The 18357-nt window shown below is 42.9% G+C and overlaps 1 protein-coding gene across 1 annotated transcript in view; it reads right to left on the bottom strand.

Annotated features, from left to right (window-relative positions):
- Positions 1 to 18357, bottom strand: part of MGLL (monoglyceride lipase) — a 59925-nt gene that overhangs the window by 22464 nt on the left and 19104 nt on the right. Inside the window, exon 2 of the mRNA XM_009999275.1 lies at positions 15659 to 15765. Within this exon, the coding sequence (XP_009997577.1) occupies positions 15659 to 15765 (107 nt within the window). The remainder of the gene's footprint in view (positions 1 to 15658; positions 15766 to 18357) is intronic.

The raw sequence follows: 18357 nt of genomic DNA, 5'->3' as shown, positions 1-18357 counted from the left end.
CTGTTAACAGTAGATTAAGCATCAAGAAGAAAAGAAGATGAAAGCTGGGTCATGTAGCAACTCCTTCCATGCTGTTGAAGAGTGTCTTGGGGGACAGGCACAACTGCCTTTCAAGCTAGCTTCAAAAGGTTCCCCTTCATGCAGACCACCCATTGGGAACCCACTTCAGTAACAACAACAACAACAACAAAATTAAGAGCCATTTTTCACCCAGTTTATCTACATGTTAAAATAAACACCAGTTCCCATATAGAGCAAGGGCTCCCGGTGGGTTCTGTTTAGTCTGAGATTCTTGGCACCAGAGTACAGCTTTTCTCTATTTCAAAGCAATCTTGGCACAGATTTTTTTTTTTTTGTGACATAATTTCTTTTAGCGACTGGCAAATAAATAAGAATAATGTTTTTTAAAAGTGGGAATCATATTTTAAGACACTGGCAAGGTGTTTTACCATTTAATTAGTCAAAAGGTCAGCAGCAAACCAGAGCTTCCCAACTCCTGCATTTAGGGTTAGTTCTGTCTGTGGGCTGCACTTTCAGTTCCCAACCAGCCTGTCTGAAAGGAACTTTCCCACAGAGTTAAAGAGATTTAGCTGTTTGCTTCACCCTTTTGCATTGCCACATTGCCCTGCCACCCTCATTACACTGGATTTGTCCCCATTCCTGACAAGGCACGAAGGGAATACTGCTCTTCTAGAGCTGACAGCTTTTTATACCCACCTTGCACAACCTGAACGGGTGAGCAGCAGGTGGAATATTTGAAATAAGGGTAGGCTTGTTTTGGATTTTTTGTTTATTTTTTTTCTAACAGGGTACATTCACACAGAGCTTGCTCAAACCCTCCCTGACCTGACTGGGAGCAACATAAGAAAAAACCCTTGTGACTAAGCAGGTCTGGCAGGGAGCATTCCTGGGTGGGACAACCCTGCCCTGTGTGCCAGAGCTGAGTCCCATGGCTGCCAGCTGGCTCATGACTGGGTGCTATTTAGCTGGTGCACGGGAAAGTCACGGGGAACGTAGCATGGCAGAAAATAGCTGTACTAAATTCATCTTGCAGCAAAAACTGTTGTCCTTTCTTGGTATAGACTGATTTCAATGCTATTGTTTCCAACTGTTTTTTAGCACTTGATACCCTTTTCTCTGTAACTCTCCTCCCTGCAACTCTGAAACCCTCCTGACATATATATTTACCAAATAACTCAGGAACAAACTGGCAGATTATTGTTTTCTGTGCTGTCTTACTCATTTCAAACTATGGCTGGCTGACAGCAGACCATGAATAATATCTGGCAGGTCTGCAGTTCAGTAAACAATGCCCAGGTAGGAGTGCTGAGCTGCTGAAGGTTATGGACCTTATGTTGTTTTTGGACTGTGCAATCTACTTGAAAATCTGGGCAGGATAGGTGCAAGGTACATTAAAAGACACAGGACTGTAATTAAAAGAACAGGTCATACCAGGCAGCCTCAGTCCAGAAAAGCCCCTGACTTCTCTCCTTTCCCCCAGCCCTCTACTGAACTGATGATGAACTTGGCCCTGCTACAGATCAGGCTGCCTGCTCCTTAGCGTGAAACAAACTGCCAGGGTCTCCCAGAATTCTTAGTCTTTAATAAATTCAGAACCAGAAAATAAGTGCACTGTATAGAATGTAGATTTTAAGGGATCAGAGTTGGGAGCATTAGTCTTTGTACCATGTACAATTCAGCACTTTCTTTTTGAAGCTAAACAAGGATTCTCAAATTGGAGAGTACTGCCAAGCCCTGAATAAATCTCAGCATTAGAGATTCTGTGGGTATGAACAGCTTTCCCCAAGAACTGAAGACAGTATCTTCAGAGAAATTAACCCCAGAGAGCCAGGTTCTGTGGCATCACTTTAATCCTGCAGGAAATCTCACCTTGTGGTTAAAACAGATTATTCCAACACATTGGGCAACACTGACAGAGGATGGAGTAAAACACAGGCTTAGCTGGTAAAGAATAGCTTTGCTGCATTGTTTGTGAAGTGGCCAAGTTTCCAAGTGCAATCCTGAACACAAATTCAGTCAAACGACAGGCAACTAGCAAACTAGTCAACTGGCATGTAATTATCTGACATATGATTGTTTGTTTTCCATCCAAAACCCCATTCCTTAGCTGATCCAAAAGCAAATGTTCAGCATTTGGACACTACATAGTTGCAACTTAATCTTTCTTATTTTTCTGCCTCAACCCCCTAAATATTGGTGAGATATTTTATTCTAAGATGCTCTCTTCACTGGATGAAGCTTCCCCTCAGCCTGTGAAGAACCACTCACTGTAAAAGCTTTGCATTCTTGGAGCTCTGGGCTTTTCTCCTGCAAGCTGTGTGGAAGAGGGTTGGTGTCAGGTTTGGATTTTGCCATGAGTAACCTGAGGTGTAGGGAGGTGAAGTGTTTTTCCTAAGAACCACAACAGACCTGTGGCAGGGTCAAGTGGGGGTTTCCAAACTCCTTCTTGCATAGTCTGCCACCACAATTCATAATGAGACACATCCTGATCCGAATCATACAGGATTGATCAATGGGATCCAGTATGATCCCATCATATAGGATGATCACACATCACAACAGGAAGGACTACCTGCAAGATTTCTGTGGCTACTAAACCTGCTGCTCTACTGAAACATTACAGACCACAGGCCAGCCCTAAAGCTGTGTGAAATCTGGGGGAGTCTTCAGAAGCTGAGGGTGCCTGGCACAGACACGGTTGACCCAGTGCCTCCAAGGGGGAAGGAGAGGCAGAACCAGAGAAGGTCCAAGGGCTACATGGTACAAAAGAGAGAAACATCAGTTAATGTCAATGCTCTGCCAGGCTCTGCAGACAGTTTGTGAATCCAAAAGAGACATGCTCTTCTTGTGGGTAACTAAGAGATGGAGAAGAGAAAAACATTGGCACTGAAATATCTATCCCTAAAGTGGGCAGAAATAATAATGGACAAAAAGTGAGAGATTTCTAAGAGTCAGAGGAGCAAGATCCTGGAACAGCCTGCTCAGCCAGAACAGTGTTGCTAGCAACAAAACCTGGTTAAAAACTGAGCTTCAACCACTTATGAAAAAGACAGAGGGATGCTACTGGCAGGAACAAAAGCTTAGATAACCCAGGGAGTGTCTTCCTGTCTCTCTGCTAACAAGAGTACATTTTAATAAACAAATCAATGTCCTGTTTCACATTCAAAATGAACGAGCAATAGGAGGAACATGATTAACTGAAAAGACCAGACACTGTAACCAAATATGTTTCTTTGCAACTCTCAGACTGATTACAGAGGGAAGAATCTGAATATGTGAATTGAAAAAAGATTAATGTTCCCCTCGTTCATTGTCTCTTTTGCTTCTGGGGTTTGTTGCTGCAATATTCAATGTCTTGTTTGCAGTTGCTGCTAAAGAATACTTTGTTTTTTAAAAAAGTCCCTGCATCTTTTGTAATAAGAAAGATGTTTATTAGTTTTAGGACTTGTGAGACAGTCCCTTAAAAGGGCTCATGATCTGGAACAGAGAAAATTGCTCCCAGGAAAATCAACAGGGCTAGTTAGTTATTGAGGAAATCCACCAGTTGGCATCAGGCCTATCAGTGCTCTAACAACATGCCACACTTCATCAATGAGCAAATCAATCCAACAAAAAATAATAGAACAACAAAGTATAAAAAGCAGTATATGGGCTGCTTCTGCACCTTCATTTTGGCAAGCATAACTCTGGCCCCAGCCCTCAACCTGACCTCAGAGCACGGGCCATAACAACACCGTGGAGCTGAGGGGGCTAATACCTCACTCCAAGGAGCCTGTAGTGGGCTTAGACCCTGCACCAGCTCGAGGGCATTAACACACACACAGTGTAGCAAATCTGCCTGAGGCAGGCCTGGGGAATCTGCTAAGAGCAACTTTTTGGTGAAAAATACAATGAGACTGCCACAGTTCTGATCAAAACACACAAACGCATGCAGCTTAAGTGAGCCTTCCCATGACTTTGGACTGCTACTTATGTTGTAAGGAAAAAGAACTCCCTCATTCAAAGCTGTGGAAAGTTTTGCTGGCTTTAGTGAATGATTTCTCCCAATACCATAGCTGTTCAGTTCAGCAAGAGCCATTTTATTCAGTAGTTTCCATTGTAGGTCGGGCACAAAGTGCCTTTAAAATGAAGATGAAATGGCAGTTTTAGGTTATTTATTGACTGGTTATACTTCTCTTTGTAAAGTTGCCTGTCCTTTACCTTTGTTGGGTGCACATAAGGGCTCTCTCTCTCTGAATAACACACTCTTTGTAAGGCTGTTCCTCCAGGTTAGTGCCAAACTAGAAACTCACCTGAGATGGACTGTATTCCTTTGAGTCCTGTTACCTAGGTAAAAAGGTACAGAAGGAACCCAGTCTATCTTTTAATCCAACAGGAGTTATATACACAAAATATATTCTGTACTTTCTGAATGGTGTTCAGTGACTTGGAACAGTCATTTGTAACTCAGTAGGATGACAAGTTTCACATCTATATGAAGATACATTTATAGGTGAAGAATCATCAGTAATTAGCTTCTCCAAATTAGACATATCTGACAAATAAACAATAGGAAAGCTAATCACATTAATGAAATGCTGTTGCTAGGGAAAAGTTTCACCTGTAAAGGTGAAAATAAGCAAGATTCCTTTTATTCATTCTGCAAAGACACCAAAAAGCATCTCTCAGAAGATGAAGCTGCTCCTAATTGTAGATATCATTAAAATCTGCTTGTAAGAGGGTAATTTCTTCACCCATTTCAAAACCTTCTGTACTTTAATTTTGGAAGCAACATCACAAATACCAGCAGCTAGGATGCTCTTTAGTTCATAAAGAATAATTGAGCCGGAAAGGGACATATTGAGATTATCTTGTTCAAGCCCCTACTCAAAGTGTTTCCCCCTCAGTGAGGCTGTCCAGAGCCTTCTTGAGTTGAACTTTAAGTATCTCCAAGGCTAGAGATTTCCCCACCTCTCTGGGTCCTGCTCCAGCATTTGACTGCCCTCATGGTGAAAATATTTTTTCCTTGTATGTAATTGGGATTTCTCATGCTGTGACTTGTGGCAGTTTCCTCCCATTCCATCACCGTGAAACTCCAAGAAGAGTCTGGCTCTGCTGTCTCCACACCCTCCCACTGGGGACTTGTAGACAGCAATAAGATCCCCTCTAAACCTTCTCTTCTAAGGCTAAATAAACCCAGTTTTATCAGCCTCTCCTCGTACATCTTGTTCTCCAGTACCTAATTGTTCTGCCAGCCCTCCTCTGGCCTTGCTCCAGTATGTCAATGTTTTCCTTTTACTGGGGAGCAAATTGGACCCAGCGCTTCAGATGTAGTCCCAAAACTGCTGAATGGGAGGGAATAATCACTTCTCTTCAGTTGCTGGCTATATCTCTCCAATACAGCTCAGTATGTGGTGGCCTTCTTCACCACAAGGTCACTCTGTTGACCCATGTTCAACTTGTCTGCAAGGATACCCAGGTCCTTTCTGCAAAGCTGCTTTCTATTCATTCAGTGCCCAACTTTTAACACTGAATGGGGTCACTTCACCCCAGATGCAGAGCTCCACAAGTGCCTTTGTTGAAACTTCAGGAGGTGCCTGCCAGTCCATTTCATCAGCCTGTCAAGGTCCCTGTGAATAGCAGCCTTCCAGCACACACTCAACTTTCTGCAATTTGGTACACCCATAAACTGGCTGGAAGTGCTCTCCATCCTATTATCCACACAATTAATGGAAAAGGTCCATGGATGCTATATCCAACTTCTATTTCTGTTTTCTCTTGAGGAATACAGATCCCTCTAATGCTTCTTGAGGCCAAAGTCCTTGCTGATATGAACTAATGTCCTGCCATGGAAGTCAGTGAAGGAAATGACCCCTAGAACACAGTTTGAAGCAAGTTTGATGTCTGTCCAGTAGCCCCAGATAACAGACACAGCAACATAAAATGATCTGTTCTCTCAGCCTTAGCTCTTTAATGACCATTTGGTCCTTGTCCTTCCACCCTAAACCATGTTGCATGCAGACATATGCTCACAGCTAGTAAAGCTAGTTGAAGACATGACATGAGGTTGCCAACTTTCCCTAATAGGAAAATGTAGTTACAAGTTCCATGCCTGAACCCACTTTCTGACATGGTGACAGAGTTACCTGAGCAGCTGTGAAGGCAGACCTTGACCCCTACATGGGGATTCATTTATATATGTAAAGACTGAACACAGGTGGCAGTTGCACAGATCTTTGAGACAACAAAAGCAAAACAACAGGTTGTAAAATGAAATGAGCTTAGTTCAGCCAAGGCTATTTAATTTATCTTATTGGTTTTATCTCTTTGGTTTCTCTTACTCTCCATAGTGAATACTTTGTCCAAACAAAGGATGTTTTATTCCTGATTATCCAGTCCACAATTCCTATCACTTAGTCCCAATGTTATCAGGACTCCACACAAATTCAGCATCCCACTCCTCTTTACCAGGGAGGGTAATTCTCATCTGAGAGGCAGGATCACGGAAGGGAAGCCAGAGTCAGAGGGACCCAGCCCTCATGAGAAGAAGGAAGCCTTTTAAGTTTCCTGAATGAATGACATGTCTTTCCTCTGTCATGCAGTCTGTCTGTTAACAGTGAACAGTGAACAGTGACAGGTTGAGGAGCACAATCTGGAGAGAGGCCAGTGCCAACAGCCCAAAGCTCCAAGCCGCTGTGCTCAGAGGGAGCGCTCTGTTCCTCCAGCCACCGTGTCCCCTCTCACTGTGGCCATTGTTACAGCCTCACGCCTCCTTGTGTGAAGGCCAACAGCGAGGCTTTGTTCAAGAAGCAGCTGCTGAGAAGATGTACTATCTCATGGAATGATCCACTGACATTTCTCCCTCTGCTCATTAGCAAGCAGTGAATAATCAGGATGACTAGGGTGGGTTGCATGGGCCATTTCTTTCACAGTAAAAAGCCAGCTCCTCAGATCCCAGTGTGCCCCAAAAGGGATTCCCTCATAAAATGGCCCCACAGCAAAGCAGGGGGAGCTGGCTCTGTAGCACCCTCTTCTCATCACCTGATGGAGCAAGGAAAGAGAATGGCTGGTGCCAGAAGATGGATGAAGCAAGGCTGGAGTAAAGGGTGTCCCAGCTTCACTTGAAGCTCAAAGGGGGCTGAAGATGTGAAGCTTGGTCTTGTGTGAAGAGCAAGATCAGCTCAGGCAGGACCTGCTCAACTGGCTGATATGTTGTTGTTTATTTAATGGTCCATTGTTACAGGGTGGCTCTACAGCAATAGTTCAGTGGTTGGAAGGAGCACAGTAATTGGGGAAACTGATGAAACCATAACAGAGGAAACCAAGCCATAAAACAAAACATCTGACCAAATCTACCCAGATTCCTTTGACTACATTAACCAGCTCTCCAGTGACTAAGAGAGGACTCCACAGGATCTTACTCTGATGCAGACAGCTACACTATAGACACTTCAGTTCATTCAGATAAATCACATCCCATATCTCAGAGGAATAGTAAGAGCAGGTGTGCTGCTCCATGCAACCTGGAGCACTGTTCCCACTAGTGGTCAGCAGCAGACAACTAGGAAAAATTTTAACAGAGCAAGTATAAAAATACTTCCATAAATCAGACTCCAGCTTCTGATAATCCATGGAACTTCAACAGTCAAAACTGTAAGTGGCATCTTTTTTGTAATACTAGATTAACACCAACAGATTGACTGGGAAAGGACAATGTTGCTGTAATAAAAAGTTATAAAAATAACTTACCGTTGCATGAGATATGGTAAGAATTCCATTTTTAACAGTGCATTTTCTTCTTTGCCATACTTTCCTTAACCTATAAAGGAACATCAACAACCACAAATTCAATAAGTAGACATGATTTCAAAACACGTTAATCCTATTAACATTTTGAGAACACCAATTTTACTAAATACCTCACCAAAAATAACTTGGGAATTTATGAGAGTTCTTAATCACCTTTTAGAAATTGAAGAACAATAGCTTGCTTTTTAATATGATGATTTTTAGGATTCCTTGTCATGCTTTTTATATTTACTATACTACATTCAGATCTGTGGAATTCTGCAGTACTTGTGACATGTGCATTAGGAGAACGTGGCTTAAGCACCCATAACAGAAAACAATGAAAATCAGTGCACGAACATAGTAATAGTTCTCATTGAGTATTATGTTCTCCAAGAACATACCCATCACTCTTCTTTAAAAGATAACCTTTCTTCTCACTGCCATATTCCTTATTTCCCTGAAGCTGATGCATACTATATCCTCCTTGCCTGCTCTGTGAATCCTAAAAAAAGGAAAAAAACACCATTAACATTTCCTAACATGCACAGTAAGTCTTCCCAACCTTTAAACCTATTTTACTTTATTTCTCTTTTCTACCGCAATTTCAAAATTAATAAATATTTTAAAAGAGAAAGAACTCCTAATATATGTTTTACATCCATAGGAGAGCCTGCTTTTACAACATGTGATCTTGAACTGACTGCATGTTCAAAATTCAGTTACTTCACAGAATCATAGAATGGTTTGGGTTGGAAAGGACCTCAAAGATCACCTAGGTCCATCCCCATTGCCCTTGGCAGGGACATCTCCCACTAGTCCAACTCTTTCCTGCAGTCCATCATGATCATTTGGTAGTGTCCACACACAGGGGAGGTGATGAAGGAGCATCTGTGTTGCCTTCCTCCCCATCCAAACAATGCCTTCATCCAGCTCTGGGTTATAGCACAGAACTTATCTGCTTCTCTTATATCACTGATTATAGTACAGTTAAATCTGAATAAAAATATATAAAAAGTTGGACAGATAAATCAATAGATTGCTTTGAACAGCCCAGGTTTTCTTTGGCATGTTTTCACAGCACACATCATGTGTCTGTTTTCAGATGCTTTTGCTTATATGTGTCTGTGCTAAAAGTGTATCCAGTCCTCTCAATTTCCCACCCCCTTGCCTACAAGACAGGTGCAGGACTAGGTTTTCCCCACTTCTACATCACCATGGCTCTTGGAAAGTCTGTGAAACAGAGAAAGTCTTATCCTTTGCGTGCAGTGGAAGGGAAACAACTCTTGAGTATCTCCTGTTCCCTTCCTACCCCAAACATTTTAAGAGAAACTTAGGTGAGCACTGTCAGATGCATCAGCTGTGTGCAGCCTCACTGTCTCTTTTATTTTTAGTCTCCTGTGGTCTAGCTGCTTCCTGGCTAGACAGCATTGTTTCATCTGCCTTCACAAGACAAACAAAATAAAAGCTGCACTTGCATTTCCAAGTCCCAGCTTGTGGCTTCCTCTAGAGCCTGAGACAATGTAGGTATTTGCTTTCATGATTCCCTTGTTTTTTTCTTGCTGCTGTGTAGCTGCTCTCAAGCACAAACACTGCTTGCTGCACTGAAAGATGCCATGTGGTGCAGGCAAAGATTCAGGCTTCTCTCATCCCAGTGTGAATGAAGGGTGAGTGCTGAAGTGACAGGATCACTGCTGAGATGACTCCACCAGAGCAAGTCTGGGCTGCAGAAATCTGTAACAAGCTGCTCAAAAGTAACAGGAACAGTGTGCACACCTCCATTTAATAAAACCCTCACAAAGGATTTAAAATTGCCTGTTGAGCCACAGGATAGTCTGTGTCCTGATACAGCTACAGGCATTATTGTGTTGTGGGAGGTGTATCCAGACCACCTTTTCCTACACAAGCTCTGGCCTCTCTGGGAGATTCTATTGCACAACCACCAAGAGAGCCCAACCCCATGCAGCGACTGGGGAGAAAACAAGAGAAAATACACTACCCAGTTGAAAGTGTGTTTGAGAGCTTGTCCAATGCACAGGGAAAACTGCATCTTAGCAGTGTGAATAATTTTGCCTATAATTTCAAAGGCTGAAACTGAAGGACTTGTTCTCCTTAGCAAGCTGACACTGCTGCTCTGTGGTTCCATGCTACAACACCAGCTGTCACTTCAGAAGAGCTGGAGGAGAGAGGAAACGCTTCATTCTGGGTGGAGCCCATTGCGGACGAACAGTCTGGTCGTCTAATTTATCTCAAGCTAATCTTTCTTCTTTGGTCTTCAAGTTCATCGTTCACATCTGGGTTAGGAGAAGCACACACTGTAGCTCCACTTTACATGAGAATCCCCACAACCACAACAAAGTTGGAAGAGGGTGGCAGATCTAAGTTTACTCATTACCTGTTTGTTTTATAGGAGGACTTTGCTCCAGCTTCTTACGGTTTTCTCTCTGCCTGAGGAATTACAGAGTGCGCTGAACTCTCACCCCCTAATTACATGCTGTGGTTTCACCTCCTGCATGCCCCCCACATGCTAAGCATTCTTCACCGCTGCCCTGGAAGGCAGATAAGCCTGATCACTGCCTTCCCATAGCATCTAGAGAAGGAAGGGCCAGGGAGAGCTAAGCTGCTGTGGGACTGTACCAAATACTGAGTCAAACCGGATAAACCAGCACTGGCAGTGCTCTGCCAGCCAGGCCAAAGAGCCCTCTCCTCTGGGATCCCCCTGCTAGAAGGAACTTATAGCAGATCCTTACAAGAGAGAACATGAGAGGTGGGGCACCCCAGCATGGTTCTTCTCTGGTATTCCCCTCAGTTTCCATCTGTGCCCACATGCCATGCAGCAGACATCACTGCATCACTGCCTTTACACGTTGCAGCCACGTTTATGACTCAATCTTCTGCTGAGTTAGAAGGTGAGGATGGAACAATTCCAGACAGGGCTCACAGGTCCATATGACACTTAATATGGATCAAGGGTCAAAGAATATAAGTGCTCCCTTATATTCCCATTGGTTTTGCTCTGTCATGAGCTTTCAATCCCACAGTCTGCAGAGCCATATGCACAAATATTGATGTCCACAGACTTGTATAACGGCAGGACTGATTAATCACCCCTTAGAAGCTCTCCCTCCACCCCAACTGAATTCACATAAAAGACTGGAAGACAGATAAGTCAAGATAATTTGAAGAAAAAAATGGCATAGGAAATGTAAAGTTTAATGTGAAGCTCTGAAGAACTTCTTTCTTTGCCTGACAATCCTAACAAACTGTCAGCGTCAAATGCCCGCGCAGCAGTCCTCACCTGACAAACACAAACAGGCTTGGAGTCTTCAGATTGGAAACATTAGTAAAAATATTAAAAGAAAGAGTTTTCCAGGCTCTTGAAGAGTGGGGATTTATGCAGAGGAAATAAATGAGGAGAGAGGGGAATTCAACCCAGCAGCTGGGCTCCTCCTACCCTTGCAGCCACTGCTCCAACCTGTGAACTCTGACAGTGTTTTTCACCATGCCACCCTACCACAGGAACTCTGCCTACAATGTGCACTATGTTAAGGACGTGTATTTATTCAGGGGGCTGAGCAGCACTATGAATTTCTCCTGGGAGAACAACCATCATCACTTCAGAAAAAGCCCAGAAGAGGATGCACAAAGACAGGTGCACAGCTAGTGCTATATTCTCTTGCCCAGCCAAGGAGAGCACCTGTCTGAGGCTGAGCACATCAGCAGCCATCCAGCTGCTCAGTGCATGGCTGCTGGTGTGGTCCAGGTAGTGCAACTGTCTGAGGTTCTACCTGCTGCAGGATTCCCATGGAAAACAGTCATTTTGCACTCCTGCAAATGCTAATGTGTCCACACCCCTGGTTATTTCCAGGAGTGTTTATAGAATATTTTATTTCCCAGCAAGGTTCATGTATTATGCTGAAGGCCAGGAGGCCTCCTATGGAAAAAAAATGAAATAAAAATACCCAAACCTCATTGGAAGCCCCTGCCAAAGGCAACGCAAACAATGAGTGCCATTCTTCCCTGTGTCTCTGCAGAAAAGCAGTTTAAACTTTTCCTGCTCTGATGAGGTAGACTCAGTCAGAGGAAGCAGAAAGAGAACAGCTTGCCATGGGTGAGCAGACCCACACCCAGCTTTGTTTGCAGTCACCAAGGAACAGTTGTGCTGCTCTGCCAGGAAACCAGCTCCAAATAATGCTTGCCAAGGCTTTCCTAACTCCATCCCTGGAGATGGCCCTGAAGCCTGCCTGATCACTTCATCAGGGAGTGCTGCTCTCCAGGAACATCCCCTCATGCTGCTGTGCAGGAGCTGATACTTCTCACTCGCTGTGCTACCCTAATTCTTCCACTTATTAATGCTGACATCCTTCTTAGTCATTTTACCCCTCCCAGTTCGACCATGTTTAGCCCTTTTAAATCTTTCTGCATAGATCAATCCTTCCCAGTGCTATGAATAAATAAAAGCCTTCTGTTCTCATCAACAAAATGGTCTTTTAACATTGAAAGAACAACACAAAAATCACATGGAAAAAACAAACAAACAACAAAACAACAAAACCAGATAATATTTGAAGCATGTAAAAATTTCTCCTCCAGCTACTTTCTACTTTTTAGAAATATGTGCTTCAGTAAGCAGAGAAAACAGTGAGAAGATTAATGGAGAGCACAAGCAGCAGTAGGAGTCTGAGAGGGACGTGCTAACCCATCAGAAATGCTCACCACACATAAAGCAGCAGCAGGGCTGAAGAAGAAAACCCAACTTCAGTTAGAAACATCTAAGGAATATGAATAAGCTGTTAGTGCTGCAACCTTTCCCTGTGCTTTGATCTATTGTTACACTTAACTCTAGAGAGGGAAATTCAACAGCTTCAAGAGGGTCAAAGAGTTGGAGGTCTCCACGTAGCAGGACAGGCAGAAGGTTGGAGGGGCTGTCCTCAAGCAAATCTAAGGGCTGGGAATTGCTGCCAGGTTAGGGCTATTTCACCTGCCTCATCTTCATCTAAGACAGCCACACTACCCCTAGGAAGCACCAGCAAGTCCAAGTGACAAAGAGGGTCTGTGCCCTGTGTCTACTGCTAAAAAGTGAAAGACCAAAGTCAACACATTTTTGTGGCCCTCGAGCCTTGGAAATGCTTTGGTAACTGCTAGTAGTTGACATGTACTTTTGAAGGTGTAATTGTGGTTTCTCTGGGCTCTGGCTATGTCATGCAACCATAGAGAATGGGATGTCAGCAAATGAGATGTTATAGGAAGAGAGATGAGGATAGCTGAACATCATGTGCTTTACCAACTGAAAATGCTTGGTATGAGAAAACAAAGCCACATTCTCTATTCTCATTTTCCTTGGCTCTCAGCTTTACAGATCCCTAAAAATACTGCATCATAACTAAAGGAGCTGCAATCTGCCTGTGACTCACTGAAGAATTACAATATCACTCTGGTTCCATTCCATGAATCTTCCACGGGTATTCCTTCCAAGAGGGCTTTCCTAAATTAATTGCCAATAACCTAGTATGTTTCCCTGTCTCTTTTTCCTGTCACCAGAATGTTGACATAATAAAATAATAATAATGTAGAAAGGAAGTTGAAAAAGTGAGATGTAATTTCAAAATACCTAAAGCTTTTAGAAACACATGGCAAGGTCATCCCAGCAGCCTTAACTCTGCCTTTGTGAAGCTGCACACCCAGTAAACCCAGAAATCATGTGAAATGGGTACCTGCCTGTTAAAAGCACCAGAGAAGAGACCACAGAAAGCAATGCTGTATGACAAAGGAATACCAATTTTCTCTTTCATGGTATTGATAATTTAAAAAGCACTTTAATATTATTAGATGTAAGGTAGGGTTAAGAGGTCTTCTGGAATTAAATTTTCATCACCACCGTGGAAGATTTCTAATGCAGATCTCTGAGGTCCAGCAGTCTTGGGCTTACTATGAAATACCCCACAGAGTAAATGTAGGAATCCTGACATGCCAAGAGAACTGAGCCAGTGATACCTTATACGGGGCAACACAGACACAGATTTGGGTGAATATTGTTACTCTGTGAAGTGCCAAACTTTTTGCTGGAGCCTGCATAGCAGGAGCAGAGCAGCCTTCACCAAGATTTAGAGCCAATGTCCAAGCTCCTACAGACCCTGCAATATAAATGGAAATAATTTTTCTTTCTTTTGACTGAAGGGTAGAAAGAATATAAATCAGTCAAGTCATGCACACTACAGCCCTAGTAACTTTCCAACTCATTTGGGAAGTCATACCAGCCATACTGTGCAACTGTGTTAATGATCTCATGGATAATGCACCTATATTTAGAATTTTATCCATGAGAACAGTAGAACCAGAATAAATGTCCAGGTCAGGAAATCTGCACAAAGCTTGTGAGACTAAGAGCCACTGTAAGAGATGGGGAACAAAAAAAGCAATTACTTTGCTAACATAACAGAATAATTATTATCACCTAAAGATATCCAAAGGATGAGATGCAAAAGGGGAACACACTGTTGAAGTGATTTGGAATTGATAAAATGGTGGAGAAAAGCTATAAACCTCTAAGTCTGATCTGAGCAGATTGGCAATGGAGGTGTTCATGTCCTTCAGCTCTCCCTGGTATCAAAGTCAGGCTGTAACTTCTATTCCATAAAACAAAGTTTATCCTCACTGCTTACCTCTTTAGGTGCAAATATTGTTTAGAGAGCCTAAAATATGTTATTTGTCTTTCCAACTTCCAGAGAATCTAAGCTCAGGTAAACTAGCTCTTTGTGTAACATAACACCTGTTCTGCTTTCGGGTTCCTCTTTACCCTCTCCCCATTGCTAGGGAAGAAAACCAAACTGAATTGACAAAGAAAACTGTAGGTTTGACAGGGAGAATGAAGTTGTTAAGTAGCCTGAGCAACCAGATATACTAACCAAAGTGAACTAATTAATCCACCAAAATAAGTCTTTAGAAAAAAAACAACAACAAAATATTTATGCTTCTCTAGTCAAAAAAACACTCAAGGAAAAGGAGAGCAAATAACTGCCTCTTTATACAGCACAAAACATGCCTGACAGGAACCTTCACCCCAAAAACCTGTCTCCATCAGTCAAAGAGGTGTTCTGTGTATCAAACTCATATGAGAAATACAACATTTTATTGTTTCTTCTAGGTTCATTGCTTCAAATATTGTTATTTCAATGCTATGTCTTAAAACCTTTATCAAGTTTTAAGGGAAGGAAGAACTAAGGCACAACATTAAGCATGCACAGCAAGCAACTGCAGATTTTCACAGGTTTGTGGTGGCTCTGAAAACATTTCTTTTGTTTCCTGGAGCTCAGTAATTTTTTGTACATATTGTCTGTAGTCTACTAACAGCAGCTGCTGAGTAGACAGCATGTGGCCTGTTCTATCACCTTCTTCATGAACTTTATGCCATACGGATAAACAGGGAGCAATGGAGACACTCTCTGCTGGAATTCCTGCAAGCACCTGCTAGCCCACCTCCAACTCAGAAGGAAGTCAGTCGAAATGATAGACCACCAAGTATTTAGGTCAGTGATCACGAATCCAGCAGAAATAGCTCCCAGTCCCACTTCCGCAGTGGACAGTACCTCCTCACCCCCCATAGAGCTAGATGAAAGGGAATTAATCCCTTACAGAGAGGTTAAAATAGCACCAGCAGTAATGTCAAGGACAAGGCTGAGGAAAACTCAAGGTAAACAAGGACAGCTTTTCAAAGGTTCAATACACAGATCGGTACAAACCGACAGGTGATCCCTTTCTGAGGTGTAAACATTTCATTGACTCTTCTCTCACTGCTGAGTAGCTTTAATGGCATTGTACTTCAGTGAAGTCCTGAACTGCTGTAGATCAAGTACTGTTTTAGGCTACTCACCATGGTCATGGGCAAAAACAAACAAGTTAAGCTCTGTCAGCCTCTGGGCCAGGTCCTCATAGCGGCCGCAGTGCTCCCCAGCGCCGTGAACGATAAACACCAGGGCCCTAAATGGAGTATTAAGGTATAAATCATTAACTCAGCAATCAACCCTTCAGAGCTGCAAGGAAAAACAGTATATTCAAGTTAGCAACAGCATTTCAGGCATCAGCGAACACAAGGCAAGTATCGAATGGGTGAGGTGGGTGTGAAGAGAGGGGAAAGGATTGTCCCCCTGACCTATCACCAACCTGGTCTTCAGCAGGTGGTAGCAGGACAGCTGACTTCCAGCTGCTCATGGGACAGACACTACCCTTTCCCATTTCTCTGCCACCATGGTCTGCTGCAAGTTGAAGATACAGATGGGCATGAGCTGGATAACTTCATCTTTGGCTTGAGGCGTCTTTGTTGCTCCTACAGTGCAAGTGTTGCTATTGATTTTTTTTTAGGATTGGTATTTCTGCACGGTTTCTAGTACAAATATTGTTCTAAACTTGATAACTTGCAACAGTGCCTACAGAGCAGTCTTAAAGATTAAATTTCAGCTAAAGAAGAGGTTCCAGAGTCCAGAACTTCAGCTAGAGTTTGGAATTTTATCTTTTGAACCCAACAGGTTTTGCCCCAAAAGAGTTGATGCACTTTGGTGATTAAAGTCACTCTTACATGGCCATGAGTTCAGACAGGGATCATAAAAACCCCAGTCTAATAGACACTTATTTGTGAAAGACAAGCAAATGCTTTTCTTTGACGATTCTCATTTTACCAATGATACTTCTACTTGGATGGCATCAAGTGAGAGTGACTGAAGCTGAATGAACTTTCTCAGTGTTTTTACTGGGCAAAGTTTGTATAGAAATAGACCCGAACTGTAGCAGAAGTAGCAATGAAATCACAGACGTTTTGCTGTTTCAACAGGTGACTGTGTAAAATCCAGCTTTAGCAATGTAAACATAACTTGTTTGTGTAAAAGTACCATCTGCCACTGCAACATCAGCAACCACAAAACAGTTTGAAGGCTACAAGTGATGCATTTGCAGTACATGAACAGTGAAACATTAGATGAACCCACAACATAAAAGGATGACAACAGTTTGCAGCTAGTGAACTCCTCCACTTTCTTTTGACTGTTTTGAATGCCTTTTTAGACAGTGTATTCACTGCAATAAACTGCTTTGATCTTAATGTATTTAAACTTAAAAAAAATATGCTGGATGATGTAGAAACTCCTGCTCTAGCTCTCTGATTAGCACCTGCTTCGAAGTACTTGCTCATGGTAGGCAACTTGAAAGACCATCCATCGAAACCAGAAGCATTTTACAGAGCAGACTACAAGCAGAAGCAGCAACACAAAGATGCTCTGGTATCTGTCTAATACTAATTAGCAAGGGTGAGGTCAGGCTATGTAGTATATTTACCTTGCTGAAAGTGTTCTTTGGTATAAACTGAGGGTTTCAAAAGTCAGTGTGGAGCAGTTATTTCTTCCTTTGTCAGCCTCCCCAGTCAATAGATTTGACAAGTTATCGACGAACTTGCCAGACAGTCTGATTTTCAAAATGCAGGATCTGTTGCTCCAAATACTGAAGAAATGGAGACAGTGCTCATGGTACCTCAGCCTTGGTCCTGGGACATCACAGTCCCCAAGTTCAGGGCTGAAAGATCTGATGGACATTCAGAAATGCAGCAGGGGCTCAGGGAATGAAGCAGGGCTGGGAACCTGCAGGCTCTGGGCTCTGCGTGCACAGGACGCTGCTGCAGAAACTAAGGAACTGGGAGAGAAAATTCCTGTGTATCCATCACCTTGATATCCAACAGACTTGGCCAGGCTGACTCTCCACTGTATACCTCCCATTACCTGGCACTTGACAGCTTCCCTGCTCAGTGTCTTACTTAAGCCCTCAGTTATTCTTTAGAGGACCTATATTTTTTTGTGTGCTGCCTGGGCACAGGGACAAAGGTGCAACTTGGCTGACTGAATAAAGCCCTTCATTCCTCAGAGAAATATTAGTTGAGTGTGTGCACCGGAATGCATCAAGTGAATGAAACCTAATGGGAAGCTGGCAAAGAGATCTCTGCCAGGAAATTCTTGCTGTTATTTCATCCTCCCTGACAGCAAAGCCCTAATTTTGCTTTCATTCACACTGATGCAGCACCATGACTTTGCCTGACAGCATCCTGCTAGATGCTCAGCCTCCTCATCTTCTGTCAAGCCAGTGAGAAAAGAAAAAAAAAAACCCTCAGTGCTTCAGAGAGGCAAGGTGTTCCTGCAACCCCTCCTCTCATTTAGCACAACAACTGCCAAGCATTGCAGAAATGAGCCTTTGGACACCACAGGGAAGAGACTGGGGTTATTATCTGTCTGCAAAGCACCAAATGAAATGCCTCAAACTGTGTGCCTTAGGAGCCCTAACGGCAGTAGCTGTCAAGAAGATCTTGGCACTTTGGAAAGTTTTGTCCTATCAATAGTCACAAACAAGGAGTAAAATTTCCTAATTGTTATGTCGAAACAGAAGTAGCTCGTTTTGTTGTTCAATAAAAAGTGAGAATGGCTTCACTGACTAAAAACTAGGTCACATCTACACAGCTCTTAATCTCCAGCTTTCAGGTCTAAGCACAGGGGCCATACATTAAACACAACAGCTTGAAAAATTAAAATTAGTATG

The sequence above is a fragment of the Chaetura pelagica genome, unplaced genomic scaffold, assembly GCF_000747805.2.
Source record: "Chaetura pelagica isolate M959 unplaced genomic scaffold, ChaPel_1.0 scaffold316, whole genome shotgun sequence".
Lineage (NCBI taxonomy): Eukaryota > Metazoa > Chordata > Aves > Apodiformes > Apodidae > Chaetura > Chaetura pelagica.
This window is presented reverse-complemented; position numbering and strand designations above follow the sequence as displayed.